We start from the raw sequence: 16,637 nt of genomic DNA, 5'->3' as shown, positions 1-16,637 counted from the left end.
AGTTGGAAGTGTAGGGAGTTGGCCAGCAAAAAGAGATGTATGTCAGATAGAAGCATAGGAAAGACATGAGAGCCACAGAGCTATATTTCTGGTGCGTTTTTGAGAGGTTCCAGAGCCTTTGGGTTTTCAAACATTACGTGGTCACACATGACAGGGAATCTGGCCTATGTATGGCTGTGACCATAGGGAAAGAATTTAACATTTCTGGGGTTAGTTACACAATATCTAAATTAAAATATGATCTAGTTTTGCAAATTGAGGTTGGAGGTTCAATTTCCTTATGGGTACGTTTTTGTTTAGATGGTCACTGTTATTCTTTCTCCAACAACTTTGATCTATTGCGCGTGCGCTGGGGATTTGACAGTGGTATTTACGTGCGTCTTCAAGGAGACCACTGTGACCTTTGCCTCTTCTCAGACTTCTAAGAAACGCTTTGGTTATCCTTTGTTTCTAGAGAAAGGCAGCGCGTCTAGTAAGCTCAGGGTCATAATGTCTAGCTTCTGCGGTCCTCAGCCACAGCCTGCGAACAGTCAGGTCCTGACTCATCAGCCTGCACCCCCTTTCCCAGTAGTACCCTCCTTTGATTTCCCAAGTCACTACTCATTCAGGGTAACAAAGTATCCCAGACACAGAGGAAAGACAATGTTTTGCAATTTCTACTTTTGAACATAGAAGGATGAGTTTATTAAAAATGAAAACAAAACCAAAAAACACTGAAGACCAGTAGATTTTTGCATGAATGGCAAGATTGAATTCCTTCATTTATTTTTCCTTACAAATGATCCCATTTTCCTTCTGTTTCTTGCTACTTTATACCCTCCTGAGATTAAGCTCAACCCAATAAGCAGAGCTCCTTTATGATAGTTTTTTTTTTCACTTCGGGACTTAGATGATCTGTTTTGACTAATGTGTTTGTGTCAACATGAGAGCTTTTATGACGGGAAACACAATTTTAGTGAAATCACTGTCATTATTGTTGGTGTCCTTTTTTTGTTGGAAACACATGTGTCTCCTTGTCCTGACTATTTCCTCTTTCTACAGGCTCAGCAGCGGCTTTCTCAATGTGCTCGAAGTCTTGAAACATGAAGTGAAAATAGGGCTGGGTACAGGTCAGTAGTTTGCCATTTGGACATGGGCAAAGTGGTTGAGCATAAAATAACGTTATGATGTGACTAATTTCCAGGTAACAGTTTAAAGAATTAGTTTTCTTATCTGGTAGTCCTATCTCGAGCTAATAAAATGGTGGGAGGGCAGCAGTAAGAAACTATATGGAAAGGGAGTGGTTTTAATGATGCTAACCTCCTGAGGGCCATCGGGGATTGCTTGACAAAGGGTAAATCCTTCTAAGGTGTTGTAGAGTTTTATTGTTTTTGGTTTTGTTGTTGTTGTTGCTTAAGTCCTTGATTTCTTTCCCCCCTTTCGTTTGGTCCCTCTGGCTAGGTTTTGATGGTTTGGATTCATATGGTCTTAGTTTTCTGTAACTCTGTCATTACAGATACCATCTCAAAAGAAAATTATTTGACCTTGCCATGGGGAGCAGAGATTCGGTCTATGCCAGCATTGAGAATTTGGAGATATATTAAGAACTTGCTTTGCTTTTGATCAGTGTTTAACAAAATGAGATTCTAACTCCCACAGGCAGTCTGTTGTTTGCTGGAATGAAGAACATCCTAGGTGGCTGATGAATTAGTGGTGCCTATTTTTTCCCCCCACAATACATTTTAATTGTTTTTCCTGACTGTGCGCAGTGTGGCTCACTTTGAAAGTATGAGACAGGCCCAAATGCCTAGGCATATCTCCTGTGAACCTTTTATTTATGTGTATGAATAACTAAAAAAAATTTTTTAAATGGGTATGGGGCACAAGGATTTATTTTCATTCTTGATGCATTTACCTTCCTGATACTTAAGAGCATTGGGATGTTTGCATAATGGTGAAGATGGTTGTCATCCTTTCTTGCAATAACTCACACGTCAGGTTTATACCAGCAATGTCGGGAAGATATACAATAAAATGAAATGACTTATTAATATTTTTAAGGAGGTATGCTAGATTAGATGTTCACTCCCATTTTATGTGAGTCAAAAGAATTATGATTTTTGAAAAATTCTCATGTAAGACACCAATCATTGAGACCATGGTAATACTTGGATATAGTCACAGTTGTTAAGGTAGTTATTTTATCATCAGAGAAAAGCTTTAATGAATAAGAAAAAACATGGCCAAGAATTTTTGTTACACACTAGTCTATTAATGAAAAATTTTTTAGATAGCCAAAAATCAGGTAGGTATTTCTTTCCATTTTTCTAGGATTTTGTCCCCCTAACTTAAGTTCGTCACATGACTTCCAGTTCTTGACTTTGGGTTGTACAGTGGTGGATACAATGTTTAGGTAAAGCTCTTCACTTATTAGATGTAAGACTTTGAGCAAATTTCCTTAATTTTCTAAGACTTCATTTCTCTAATTTCTGTAACAATAACAACAGTTACAACTACGTCTATCTTATAAGCTTATTTTGAGGCTTAATGAGAAAAAAGTGCATACAGAATGGTTATTAGCACATACTTGACACATTGCACTAGACTGGTGTAAAGGGAAGGAGCAATGCTAGTGTATTGACCAAAGGTTTGATTAAATATGACATATTCACTTACGAACTGGGAGAATGCTGCTGCATTTTACATGGTTTCTGTTGCAATAACCCCACTGCATTCCACTCTTTTTGAAACATGACCTTTAAATATCAACCTGCCTCTCTCCTGTAGGCTTCAGAAGATCATTTAACCCTATACTATGGGCCGGGAGTAGGTCCACAAGTGGTTTGTTCACTCTGTCTACAGCACGTGGAGGCAGATCTGGACTTTCTCAATTATTAGATAGGAGAAACTCACATGAAGCTTAACAAAAGTATTGCAAAATCAGAGAAAGTCATATAAAAAAGAATGAGGTGTGCCTGGGTGGATCCGACTCTTGATTTCAGTTCAGGTCATGATCTCAGGGTCCTGGCATCGAGGCCCATATCAAGCTCCACAATGGGTATGGAAGCTGCTTAAGATTCTCTGTCTCCCTCTTCTGCTGCCCTCCTCCCCACTCACGTGCACATGCACATGCTCTCTCTCTCAAAAATAAAAACAAAAAAACCAATGAGAAGATGATCTTATCTCTGAAACTGACCTACCTCAGGATTTAGAAGAAAAATCTCAGGAAATTGCCATCATCCTTGGAGTACAAGAAGACACGGTATATGAAAAGACCACAAGTTGTGATGGAAAAAGACATTTTAAAATGAAAGACGAAAACTGGGGGGAAAAAAGAGTGAGGAGCATGTAGACAATCCTACAGGACTGAAGGGAGGGTAAATTTCCAAAGTGGAAAACTGTTTGGCTATTTCCTATAAAGTTAAATATACATTGACATATGACCCAGTAATTCCATTTGGGGGTATTTACCCTAGAGAAATTAGCACATATGTTTGCAGAAAGAGTTGTACATGAATGTTTCTACCAGCTGTATTTGTAATAGCCCCAAGCAGGAAACAATCCCAAATCCCGTGGACTGGGGAATGGATAAGCAAACTGTGGTGTAGTCCTAGAGTGGAATGCCACTCGGCATTCAGGAAAGTAGAAACCACTGATCTATGTGAAACAAAGGTAAATCCACAAATATTTTGTTAAGTGAAAAAAGCCAGGCACAAAAGAGCACATGCTGTATATTTCCATATGCATGAAACCTAGGGACCAGTGGAGCTAACATTATGTTGATAGAAATCAGACGGTGGTTGCCAAGGATTGGGGATGGGGGCAGGGAGAGCAAATGACTGGAAGGGACTGAGAGAGAACTTGCTGGAGTGATGCAAATGTTCAACATCTTGTCTTTCTGAAAGGTAGTTAAATGGCTAGTATAATTGTTAGCATTCATCAAACTAGAGTCAAACTGAGTTCTATGCATTTTATGTTGTCTTAATTATAACTCAACTTAAAAATAACAAACAGTGTAGGAAGCTATGAGTAGAACTATTGCAGAAAATTAAATCAATGATGTGGAAAACAACATTGATCAAAGATCGAAGGGGGTGTTTGAGAATGATCCACATGGAGCATAGAAAGAATAACAACAACATAGTGGGGGGTTTTCTGACCCAGGACCCAGAGCAAATGGAACAGAAGTTGTGAAGGATAAATCTTTTTTGAGCTTAAGAAAGAACCATGTATCATATTCAAAGAACTTACCCTGTTCTATGCTAAATCGTAACTGATTGGTAAGATATTAGAATTACAAAGAAAAAGGAAAAAAACCCTGAAAAACAGTAAAGCAGGGAAAAAAGTCAGTTATCAATAAGACAATTCAAAACCAGTTTGGTTTCGGGTGTTTTTGCTGGCATGAAAAATAGCAAGATCAAGAAAGAATTTGGAGCCAAATCATTGTTACCCAAGAATATTATATTGGACGAGATCCTCCTTTATTTGCAAAGGCAACAAAATTCTCCAATATACAAAGTCTTGGAAAATATGCTCCCCATGAACTCTGTGAAAAAATTACTTGAAAATCTACAGCATTCAGTGGGTTATAAGACAAAACAATGGGCCAAGGTCAAGGGAAATGAAGGGACAACAGCATATCAGGGAGGTCAGTTAAAATAGAAATAAGATATAAAAAGTTGTAAAAGAGTTTAAAAAATGAAAGCAAAAATCAAAAATGTATCTTAAGAGAGCATATGTACAGTATTAAAGTAATACCTTAAAAACGTTAGCCGGCTGTGAGCCTTAAACTGCTCTCAAAAAATAAAGTCAGTAAACAACAGCAACAAATATAAACACAATTCCGTCTAAAAGCTCTCCCTGAAAAATTATCATGAAGAAGTAGCTTTTAATTCCCAAAGTTCTCATCTGTATTAGAATAGAGCTAGGATGAGTTTTTAAGGGTATAGAACTGTGAGCTTGTTTTAAGTCTCATGTTATCCAAATTATCTTTGTAACTATGCAGGCATATTTCTGTGAGAGTGCAGGGAATATCCAGATAAGAGTTTCTTCTCTTAGCTTTATTAGCCATTTGGGCATTGCACTGGGTTGAACTGTGCACTCCTTACCCACCCCCATCCTCAAAGATGTCTACTGAACAAAATGGGACCTTATTTGCAATAAAGGTCTTTGCAGTTACAATTAAGGTAGAGATTTCAAGATGAAGTCATTCTGAATTAGGGTAGGCCCTAGATGCAATGATGAATGTCTTACCAGAGAAAATGAATGACACGTAAAGACAGAGAAGAAGGCCATTGGAAGGCAGGAGCAGGTGTTGTACCAGTCTCATACTACGGTAAGCCAAGGAACCGTTGCAGGAGCCTCCAGAAACTGAAAGCAGCAAGGGAGGATTCCTCCCTAGAAGCTCTGTAGGGATCACGGCCTTGCCAGCACTTGGATTTAACAATTCTGTCCTCCAAAACCGTGAAAGGATAGATTTCTACTATTTTAAGCTGCCACATCTGTAGTGATTTTTTTGTAGGGACCCTAGGAAGTGAATACATTGGACATGCATTTGATACTGATTGCAGGTTTTGAATTCTTTCAACTGTTAGTCTGTGTCTGTTCTGTGTCTAGATAAGATCTTTTCTTGGAAGTATATTCCAGACAGAGTATCAGTCACTAAAACCCAAAACCAATGTCATATACCTAATATCCCATTTATCGAATGAGATCACTCTTGTGGCTTTCTTTCATCTCCTGTAGATGTGGCTGGTGGTTATTCGGCCTCCATGCTGGATGCGATCAGAAGAGCAGTGATGGTTTCCAATATCCTTTTAATTAATAAGATCAACGAGAAAAGCCTTACCCTCAAAGAGGTCTTCAGACTAGCTACTCTTGGAGGCAGCCAAGGTAACGACCATTTTGTTTCTTTCTTGAGCAGCATACAACCGTGCCAGTCTGTGTCCTCGGAAACAGTATGAATGCTCACGAGAGTGGCAACAGCAGGCACCCCTTAGTCATACCCCAATGCTGCGTCTCATGTACCATACCCCAGATTTAGTGGGTAATGTTCAGACATGTGGTGGAGGGATCCTTTCTTCAGCAAGTCCCCTGTCTTTGGCAGAGGACATGTTCAACACACAATTATATTAATGCTTTGATGGATATTTGCAATGGTCCCATGTGAGTGAGTTTTTGAAAATCATCAGCTTTTTCCCACTGAGTCGAGTAACACGTTCTCTATTGGCCTGAGGGACGAGAGTAATGATATTCATAATAATAGTAAAAATAATAGCCAAGACTTAACTCTTACCAGGTAAGAGGCACTGTGCGTCATGCTTTCTGTATTGTGACTTCAACCTCACAACCGCTGCTAATTCCCCACGACCAGCGAGGCACCTGAGCGAAGCGTACACGGTTGTCAAGCTACAGAGTGCCTTGATTTGAATCCAGAAAATCTGGTGCCAGAGTGCAGGTTCCTACTTTTCCTCTGGAAATCCCAGCTTCAACTCTGCATTTTGTTGGTATATTTAAGGACACTAATTACCCAAAGCTCTTTAAAAGGAAAAAGATGTAAAAGTGTAATTGATTGATATGTAAAGACTGCTTATCAGCTTTTTCCAGTTCTCACCTGTAACCATATTTTTAGGGGAAAAAATAGAAATTGGTCATTGTATTGCTTTTAGTCACTTCCGCATTTTAGTGTGATCTGGGTGGAAGATGGTGAACACAGCATGAAACTCAGGTAGCTATTAGGGAATGAAAACATCGAAACAGAGACAGTGTAGATATAGAGAGAGATTTATGGAAGATACCCAAGGTCTTAGAAAATGGAGGATGATGGAAGCTGAGAGTGTCCTGGGAAGAGAAACCTTCTGGCTCTTTGGATGTTCTGGGCTATGATGAATGCCATAAAGAACATTTCAGGGGAAACAAGCAGAGGTCATGCTCTTTGCATTTCCTTAAGTCTTATGATCTTTGTTTTCTAAAGTTCCAAGTTTTAAATCATCCATTTTTTAAAATCCCCCTTCCCTGTTGGTGTTGTTGGCCCACCATCTGGTTTTCATGGTGCCAGTGGACTGTACTTAAGTGCCTTCTGTATTCTAGGCTCTCTGCGAGGTGCTTCATCGGGATCCTGTACGAGATCAAGCTGGCACGGGGTGCTTACCAAGTCATGTCTATCTTGCTGTGTAGCTTTTAGATCTAATTTCTGGACCCTGAGCTTACTGTGACGGAATTTCTTCTCCTAAGTGCGTGTCTCTGTGAGACTCTGAGTGAAATGAGGCGACTGCATCACTGTTAAAATCGCAGCATCTCCCCAGCTTGTCACAGCCTTTCCCTTCACTCTCAAGACCGAGATGTGCATAAATCCCCTTCACAGGCACATGTGCTCCAAAGGCAGCGAGACTACATTTCCTGAAATGCATCTGAACTGCTTACCAGCCCTCCTGGGCCTCTCTGTAATAATCTGAATTTAGACCAATTTACAAATTTGTAAAAGCAGGTGTGCCTTTTTTGGGTTAGCACATGCCTGACCTTCCAGGCCTGAACAATCTGCTCCGTTAGTTGATACGTATACGTACCATCAAAACTCTGGCAAATGAAGCTGGTCATCTGACCTATTAAACACACAACACTTTTATGTTGAATACAGTCATTAAAAACTTCTATTTTGTTAAGCTTCTTTATCAAAGGCAAAAAGATTGTAATTGGCAAAGGAGGAGAGAATATCCAATGATTTTTCTACTACATTCGGTCCTTCCTACACAGTTAGTAGGAGTCACCTAACTGCCTTTAACATTTTCTAATTACGTTTGCACCCCTGTCTGCCTGTAAGAGTTCTTTAGCTATAAAATCTTGTTCTTTTCTGAGAATAAAAGAGTTACCCTTTAAACAATCTTTTAAGAACAAATAGGGTTTCTTAATCAGTGCTTAGGGAACTGCCAGAAAGTCTGCTGGATATCCATACAGGGAAAGAGAATGTACCAGATTGTGTCTAATGGAGGTACCTGATCCAATATTTTCACATCGGACTCTATCTTGATGGGACGGAATTCAGCCGACACATGCAAAAATTCAAATAAACAATGGTGCCCTCCAGCTGGCCTTGCTTCCTCTTCGTAGCTCAGCGTGCACTCAGATTACAGGCTTTAAGGAGCTTTAGATTTAATATCTTTATTGACTCGGAAAGCCAACTACTCCCATCTTCTGAAACTAAATCATAAAAATGACAGATGTTCCTCCTTGACATCCGATATTCATGGAACATGAATTCTCGTTACGAGATGGATCAAGTCAATAGACAGTACTGACCTATTTTAGAAAACCATTCTTCCCTGGCAAGCAGAAAGTCCTTGAGGTTACCGAGAAATTGGTCTGCTTTCTAAAGCACTGGCACTCTGGAGTTAGGAGGACATACTTACTTTCAGAAGTCAATTTTCTCCATTCAGTGGACTTAAACTAAGGAACTTAGGATGGACAGGCCTGCGTTGACGAAGATGCAAAAGGATACTTATTTGAGGTTCATTTCACTGCCGTGAAAATAGATCCCGTCAGCTGTTTCACAGAACAAAAAGGGCAAGAGTTGGAGTGGGGTGGGGGGAGAACAGGAAGGGAGAAGAAGACATTATGTCAATCGTCATGTTTCTTAGAGGGGTGAATGGAAATCATAGGCCAGCTGGTCTGTGAAGGGCGCTAATAGAGCTGAAACAGACAGACACCATCTGAATTAGAGATCGTGGTGATGAGGGGACCTGTTTTTATTCTCAGATTTTGCTTTCCACATGCTTCTTCTGCTTCCTGTGTGTCAATGTTTCGGTATTTCTTAGAATGAGAGCTTCTGTGCTTCCCATTAAGATAGCTTTTTTCTAGTGATAGTTTGCAAGGACAGATGGGGACATTTTCACCATCTGAGGGCTCCAAATACTGACTGTTTACTAATTTATTCCACTCTGTAGCCCTGGGGCTGGATAAAGAGATTGGAAACTTTGAAGTGGGGAAGGAATTCGATGCCCTCCTGATCAACCCCAAAGCATCTGACTCTCCCATTGACTTATTTTCCGGGGATCTGGCTGGTGATACATCTGAAGTAAGTAAAACGAATTTCGTCAAAAGGCATCTTTTTCATGAAGTAGTCAGCATATCTTCCCTGGAGGAAAAAAAAAATTAGAAATGGAAACATTTTAAGGGAATACAGGGGAATCTTAAAAGGGAAAGTAGATCCTTTTCAATTTGCCAATGTAATAATAAGAATGATGGTACTAACAAAAACTTGTATTTTGAACATATTTATATATTTGAATCTATTTGACTACAATAAGTCCATTTCTTTTTCATTAACGCAAGTAGATTTTGCCTCTGAGAAATAAATTTGTATGTCTGCGCTTTATCAATCCCTGTTGACTGTGAATTTACTCTTCTAAATGCACAGAATATTTTTTCTTATTATTACTTCATTTTGCATTTTAGGCTGTAATCCAGAAGTTCCTCTACCTAGGTAGGTGGATATATGTCTCTGTGCTAAATAAAATCTTTCCTGGTCTTTCTTGGGGATGGCCCCCTGCATGTGTGGCCCCATAGGTTAAACTCTATGCGTGACCATTTCCTTTATTATTTTAACATTCCTCAGCATCAAGCCCATTTCAGGGCATTATCTGAAATGCCCGTGTTCCTCTGAAAGATAAATCCAAAGCTAAAGAACAGCAGGTTCAGGGAAGAGGCCGTTGGGTCCCTTCCTCCCTGTTCACTCTGAACACCCGCCCAGTCCTTCCTACCATGTTCTATTTGTGATAAGTTTGTGGTGGAGTCCCACCACCCATGTTTGGTGTGTGTGTGTTTTGTTTTATTTTGTTTTAACGTGTTCTCACATTTAATTCTGTTCACTGAGAGAAATAAATGGTACGGAAGATTCTACTTTGCCCCCCGCTTGGTCTGGGGAGCTCTGAGTACTGGGTGAACTTGAGAAGAGAGATGGAGGTGCCGCTTCTAGAGCTCCGTTCCTGGAGGCCCTCCGTCTCCCCATGCCGAGGATGATTCTGGCCTGTAAAGATAAGCATTTCCTTTACTGTCAGGGCTGGAAATGCAAACCACTCCAGCTGACAGGGCTGCCCGCAGAAAGTGAACTCAACGTTCTGTGATTTCTGCCTTCGGTGCAGAATTCAGACCCTAATCCTCCAGTTCGATGGAGCCCCGTGTCTTGGTCATGTCCCCTTGTCCAGATTATGAAGAGTCCGAGAGGAAAAATATGTAGCTTTTTGTATTTTCCCTCTCAGAAGTGGTATTTGTTTTTAAATCCCTCCCTGTGGCAATTAAAACACCTACTGACATAGGAGTGCCTGGGTGGCTCAGTCCGTTGGGCGTGGGACTTTTGGTTCCAGCTCAGGTCATGATCTCTGGTTGGTCATGGCACTGAGCCCTAGGTTGGGCTCCACACTCAATGGGGTGTCTGCTTCTCTCCATTCTCTGCCCTTCCCCTCCCCCCACACTCACACACTCTCTCTCGCTCTCAAATCAATAAATCTTTAAAAAAAAATATGTATTGACATAAAAACACTTTATGAATGTTTCCTTCATTTTTCTTTCAGGAGATGACCGAAATATTGAGGAGGTTTATGTGGGCGGAAAACAGGTGGTCCCCTTTTCAAGCTCAGTGTAAGACCCTCGGCCTCTACGAATTCTCCTGGGATCACGTGGTTCTGCATCTCCCTGGTGCCCAGGCCGAGTTAGAAAGTCCAAAAATAGTATCTTGTTCTTGGGATGACTCTCTCTTTCTGTGTCTAGTTACAGTACTCACTTGACGAATCGTTTGAAGGGGGTCGTGCTAATTCCCAGCCCTCCGGTTGGGAGGATTCAGAATCTCTCCCTTTTGAGCTGTTTGGATTTACTTTAAGCTCAAATATAAGGGAATGTTATTCCTGGTGGGGTTCTTATTGTGAGATTTAAGTCAAATCGATTTCGTATTTGGAAATGTGGAGAGAAAAGGTATTCCTGTAAGGCTAGATATGTTGAGCTAATAAATGTGAAAAATCAGAAAATGGAAAATGAACTAGTAAATATATTTTTATGAGGGAGAAAAAGTTAGACTATGAACATGCATTGGAAAATCACTTCAGATTATGATTAAAAATTATGTACTGAGCATATTAATTTCAGAGGAGAACTTGTTGAATTTTAAAATGTGTTTCTAGATTGATCTTGTGTTCTGGAAATTTGCACTTAATGGAATTTGCATTTCAGAGACGTGTTATTGTTGTGCTTTGCCTTCTTTGGGGATGAAATGTCAGAAATTGAATGCCACACGCTTTCTTCATATAGTTCTGTGCTGCAGAGTGCTTGACAGAGGTTGGGTGTTAAAGATTTAAAGACTCTTAGGAATATTATTCATATAACTACAGGGTACAAATAGTGGTATTTTTGTGTACTTTAAAATCACCTTAATGTATAAATGTGTGATGCTATTATTGCTTCAGTGTTATTAGGAAAGAAACAAACTCCATACTCCACTGTTGTGTAGACTGGAGTCTTCATAAACTGGGTCACGTGCTGGGCAGTAAGGAGCTACCAATACTAAAAGGAAGGGTTTCACGGCAATGATGGGGTCTCCCCAAGAGGTATGCCATGGTTGCTGAATATTTCACCCTTAGATCTCAATCTGGTAGAATTTAAAATGAAAGACAAACTCAGTTAAATACATTATTAAAAATCTTTAAACCCTGCTTACTGAAAGCACTGGATTTTTCCATTTTATCCTGTTGCCTTTTTAATTCCTAATAATTTTGGGGACATTCGAATTTTAGGATAATGAAAGTACATGCCCCACTTAAGGTTTATAGTAATAAGACTCACCTGCACTAGACATCTAGGAACATTACACAAAACAAAGAGTATTTTTATGCTTCCCAGTACAGTGTACTTTCCATAACCTATAATTAAAAGCAAATTTTTTAATAAACTCTGAAGAAGTATTGATGTGAACATCATTTAAATACTACAGTTTTCTCATTTAATTTCAAATACTATGAACCAACATGGAAAAGGAATAGATTTTCTTACTGTATCTTCACACTCACACCTAGGACTTAAGTGTAACTCCTTATAATTTACCTTAGAGTAGAGAATATAATATAATATAGCTATATTATATTAGGTTCTTACAGACCTAAGAACAAAACTCCCCCTCTTGTACTATAAATTTGATCCTCAATTCGTTGTACTAAATCAGCAGTCTGTTTTTCCCGGTGGAAACACTTTTAGATTTGATTGTGTACACACAACATCTAATGACGGAACACAATTTTGGTCTTATTTTCATTTTTTAAAGAATTTCTCTTATTTGAATACAGCTGACACACAACTTGGTCTTATTTAAAACACACAAGCAGTTTGTGTTGTGGGATATTAAGTGACTCCATAAATTCAGCTTCCAGTGGCCAAAGGAACATGGTTCCCCGGTGTCTAACCCACAGGAGTGGACTGAAGAATTTAGATCAGATGTGTAAGATCCTCTCATGGGCAGCAGCTACATTACCAGCCTTTGCAAGGTCCTACACTTGTACCTTCCTTAAGGAAGTACGTGTCCATGTCCAGCATCAGTTTTCACTTCGATGAAGGATTCTGTATATAAACAGGTGTGACCTCAGCAGCAAGAAGAGTGGCCATCTACAACCAGTCTGTCAAACATTCCATTTAGCCCCGGGAGTATCTTAAGACCTGACTATCTTTTCTGGTAAAAATAGGATGTGTTGAAATGTTTATGTGTAGTTCGCTCTCCCTGCATCTCTTAGAACTTCTGTGTTTTCGTGGCTCTCAGCGCAGTGGTCCTGAATGTGGCGTAGGCTTTGTGCAATATGGCAGTCTTTGGCCGTACATGTGGTCAGAGGCTCTACACCTTGAAATGTTAGCTTGGCCTCATGTGGCTTGACTTTCTGAATTGTGGAGAAGCGGTTTTTCAAGCCAACCCTATTTGTCACTTTATGGTCGAATGTTTTGCTCTCTGACAGGAAAGAAAGAATGAAGGCTCCTTAGCAGCCCCCTCCCCTCGCTCTGTACTGGTGGCCTCGGGTTTCATGGCGTTTGTTAATGGAATACACTTTAACAGGTAAAAACTGAGTTAATAGTGCTGACAGGCCTGCGTTTGAAAGATATTTTCTACAAGAGAACAGAAAAGGGGGCTGATCGGGTAAGGTGAATTGAATTTCCAAAAGGGAATGAAACATGGGATTAGGACTGAGAGGCTGTCCTGGTAATCGTACCCTGAGACTAAGAATCTGCTCCCTTCTTTGGTTCTTTCTCTGATTTCATTGTCGAAGGTGCTAGAATCCAAGAGAATATCTTGGACCTAGCTCCCTTCATGCCAGGAGGAAGTCTTTCTAAGTTACTATTGTGAGCACTGAACCCCACAGAATCTCTTTTTCACTGCCCTGAGAATTCTGCATAGTAAAGGGAGGAAAGTGGTTGGAAACTTTCCTGTTACGCTTAGCTGATCTTAAGCCCTGGAGTGTCCCTGTTGGCAACTACAGCTGGGATGTCACAGAGGTAACACAGTGGATGTGAGATCCAGCAATGTATTCTGAACCTTCATTCCCTTCCAGACTCTTCCTATTTTTAAGCTTTTCACCTCAGAACCAGACATATGGAAAGCTTTCAAGGCAAGCTGGAAGGCCTATTGTATCCGTTCTACCTTGAGCATACATGGAAGATATCTAGACCTCCACTCTTTTGTGTTTTAAGTTTTTTGGTTTTTTGGGTTTTTTGGTGAGTCTTAGAAGAGATATTTGCAACCTCAGATCTACCCAGCCCCTTTCAGTATGATTTTGGGCCCTGACCCTTTTCAGTGTCTATAAAGAAAGTGTGTAAAGAAGTACACAGACAAACAGACACTACTGGAAAGCCCTAGCATTGGACCTCATGCGTATTTTCACAACCAGCCTCTCCCTTCCCCGCCCACAGTCCCAAAGGTGAGAGATTGAGAGCTGAGGGGTTAGTCTGTAAATCTAGTCCAAATTTACCGAAATGCAAAACTTGGGAGACCAGTGATGGAACGCATGTAAATTTTTTTTTTTCAATTACAAGTTTTATTTATTGTTTGTTGTCGGAACTCATGTAAATTCTAAGACAGCTTTCAGCGTCCATGGGGAACAGACAGCATGGGGCACTGAGTTGCCTGTTTATTTCCTGTTCAGGAGCCTGTCAGAAAGCATTCTCTATCATAAACCACCTGACATTATATGTCGAACTCCGGACTGCTGCTCTTAAGGACATGTATGTGTGTATTCATGAGGACATTTTTACTCAGTATTTGTGTGATTTGCTTCCCTGTTCATGTGCTGAGTGAGCTCCTTTGTGCTTCAGACAAAAATAAATGAGATTTTGTGTTTACATTTTTTTGTTGTTGTGAGTTCTATCGCTCTGACAGAGGGAGATTAATCTTGCAATGTGTTTCTCCTTTTAACATGAGTTTTTAAAAATAGAATAGAATATGTAGCTGTGGGCCAATGTGTATCTTCCATTTTATGACAGACAACATACATAACTTCTAAAAATTAAGCTATAGAATGTCAGCCATTTAGATTGCTGTTACTTTTGATATCAGCATAGTTAAATTTCTTATTTTCTAAAGTCACAACAGAGTAAGAAATGCACATTAACGTCAAGAATTGGTTCACACAGGAGCATCTGGGTGGCTCAGTTGGTTAAGCATCCGCTTTCAGCTCAGGTCATGATCCCGGGGTCCTGAGATGGAGCCCCACATCAGGCTCCTTGCTCAGCAGGATTCTGTTTCTCCCTCTCCCTCTGCCTGCATGCCTACCGCTCCCCATGCTTATACTCTCTCTTTCCCTATCTCTCTGTGTCAAATAAATAAATAAAATCTAAAAAAAAAAATACTCAGAATTCTCAGGTGAGTAATCTAAAAAAAAAAAGTACACCTAATTTGTAACTGAGCACAGAGTTCTGTTAATAGTTAATCAACAGGCATGCGCAAATTATTGCATGGTATTAAATTAGCCATTTAAATATAGTAAGGTTTAGATATAAAAATACTTGTCAGTAGCAAAATAGGACCTGTACTAGGGTGTTTTCAGGACCACATGCATTTAGAGGAAAAGGATCCTTAAGTATTGTCACCAATAAGAGCAGGTTTGGGGTTTTATTTTTTTTATTATTAATCTTGCTTTAAAATGGGATAAGAGAAAAAAATTAAATGAGTTAAGGAAAGTATTCTGTTCTTTAAAAAGTGATAGAACATTCTTTTAGAGTATAAAGCAACTTTTTCACGAATTCAGACTCATCCCCTCTTACGATCAAGCCTACCTCCACCATCACTGTAAAATTACCTTAGATCTATCATACTTCTTGGGTTTTTCCCATGCTTCTACATTGGTTGAGTCTGCATTTTGGGGTGGGAAGAGAGGTTGCTAAAAAATAATATGGGAAAACCTTTAGTGGGCAATCTTTCCAAGGAAACTCAGAAAAAAAACCATTTTTACCTAAACATAAAAAGTGATCAAGAAAATATGAACAGCTGACATGGAGTTTTGTAGGCCCCTTGAGCCCTCCTCGATTGCCTGGACTCTGCCCTTCCTTACAGGGAAGTCAGCAAACATTTGCTCTTCTCTTGTAGAAAGAGAGCTCAAAGTCATAGCAGAAAAATCCAACATACAAGAAATAAAGTCCCTGGAAAGATTTATCATTCAGTTTGATGATAAAAGGTTCTCACAGGGGTGCTGGGTGACTCAGTGGTTTAAGCCTCTGCCTTTGGCTCAAGTCATGATCTCAGGGTCCTGGGATCGAGCCCCGCATCGGGCTGCTTCCCCCCTCCCCGCCCCCGTGCCTGCCTCTCTACCTACTTGTGATCTCTGTCAAATAAGTAAATAAAATCTTTGAAAAAAAAAAGGTTCTCATATCTGCTTGAAGACTGAAACTTACAGCTTCACTGTGAAATTAATTTCTGTTCTAATTTGGGACGGTCTCCAAATCAGACTTGTGTTTTACTTCTGTCCAACAAAGCCACAGTGCGTACGTGAGTAATTCAAGGAAGAGTTTGACTCTTGTGTTGTAATGGCTCAATTTGCTTCCTGGAGCGTTTGAGAGGCTTTAAGCTGCTTTGGTGGTGGTTTTTGTTTTTTTGTTTTTTGTTTTCCTGCAAAAGTTGATTGCTTTGCCACCTGAACTTGAGAACAAATCGAGGGACGGCTTTGTGCTTGGAAAGCACTTTGAAATCTCTACTGAGTCACGGAAACCAAACCCATAGATAAGGAAATGAGAGAATTTTGCTATTTCAAAGGAGAATTTCAGAGGCTCAGAAAACGCAGTGCGCACACTTCTTTCAAAATTCATGTACATTTTTCTCCAGGCAGAGCTGTGACAGATGAATCAGGCTTGGCCAATTACATATTCTGGATTAATCTATGTAAGCACCACCAACCCTCCGGCATCGTGAACATGTCTTGAATGTCTGTATCCAAGTAAAACCACACAGTGATGACTCAGGCGTATGGGTGTGAAAGAGAAGCTGTGGGGTTTGGGGGGTTTGTGTTTGTTGTTGTGTTCAGCTCGGGGACACTTTTTTCCTTTTTTTTTTTTTAATGCCCAGGACAACTGTGCCCTCTCTCGCAAGTGGGATCTTTATTATAACCTATAGGGGGAAAAGAACCCATTATGTATAACTTGTACAAAAT

The 16,637-nt window shown here is 40.0% G+C and overlaps 1 protein-coding gene across 1 annotated transcript in view; it reads left to right on the top strand.

Annotated features, from left to right (window-relative positions):
* GDA (guanine deaminase) overlaps window positions 1-13,162 on the top strand; it is an 81,333-nt gene extending 68,171 nt beyond the window's left edge. The window contains exons 10-14 of the mRNA XM_032306875.1: window positions 1,042-1,109; window positions 5,725-5,871; window positions 8,919-9,049; window positions 9,430-9,457; window positions 10,545-13,162. Coding sequence (XP_032162766.1) covers window positions 1,042-1,109; window positions 5,725-5,871; window positions 8,919-9,049; window positions 9,430-9,457; window positions 10,545-10,615 — 445 coding nt within the window. The 3' untranslated portion in view covers window positions 10,616-13,162. The remainder of the gene's footprint in view (window positions 1-1,041; window positions 1,110-5,724; window positions 5,872-8,918; window positions 9,050-9,429; window positions 9,458-10,544) is intronic.
* Window positions 13,163-16,637: the final 3,475 nt, after the last annotated feature.

This window comes from Mustela erminea, chromosome 12 (assembly GCF_009829155.1).
Source record: "Mustela erminea isolate mMusErm1 chromosome 12, mMusErm1.Pri, whole genome shotgun sequence".
Taxonomy (NCBI): Eukaryota; Metazoa; Chordata; class Mammalia; order Carnivora; family Mustelidae; genus Mustela; species Mustela erminea.
This window is presented reverse-complemented; position numbering and strand designations above follow the sequence as displayed.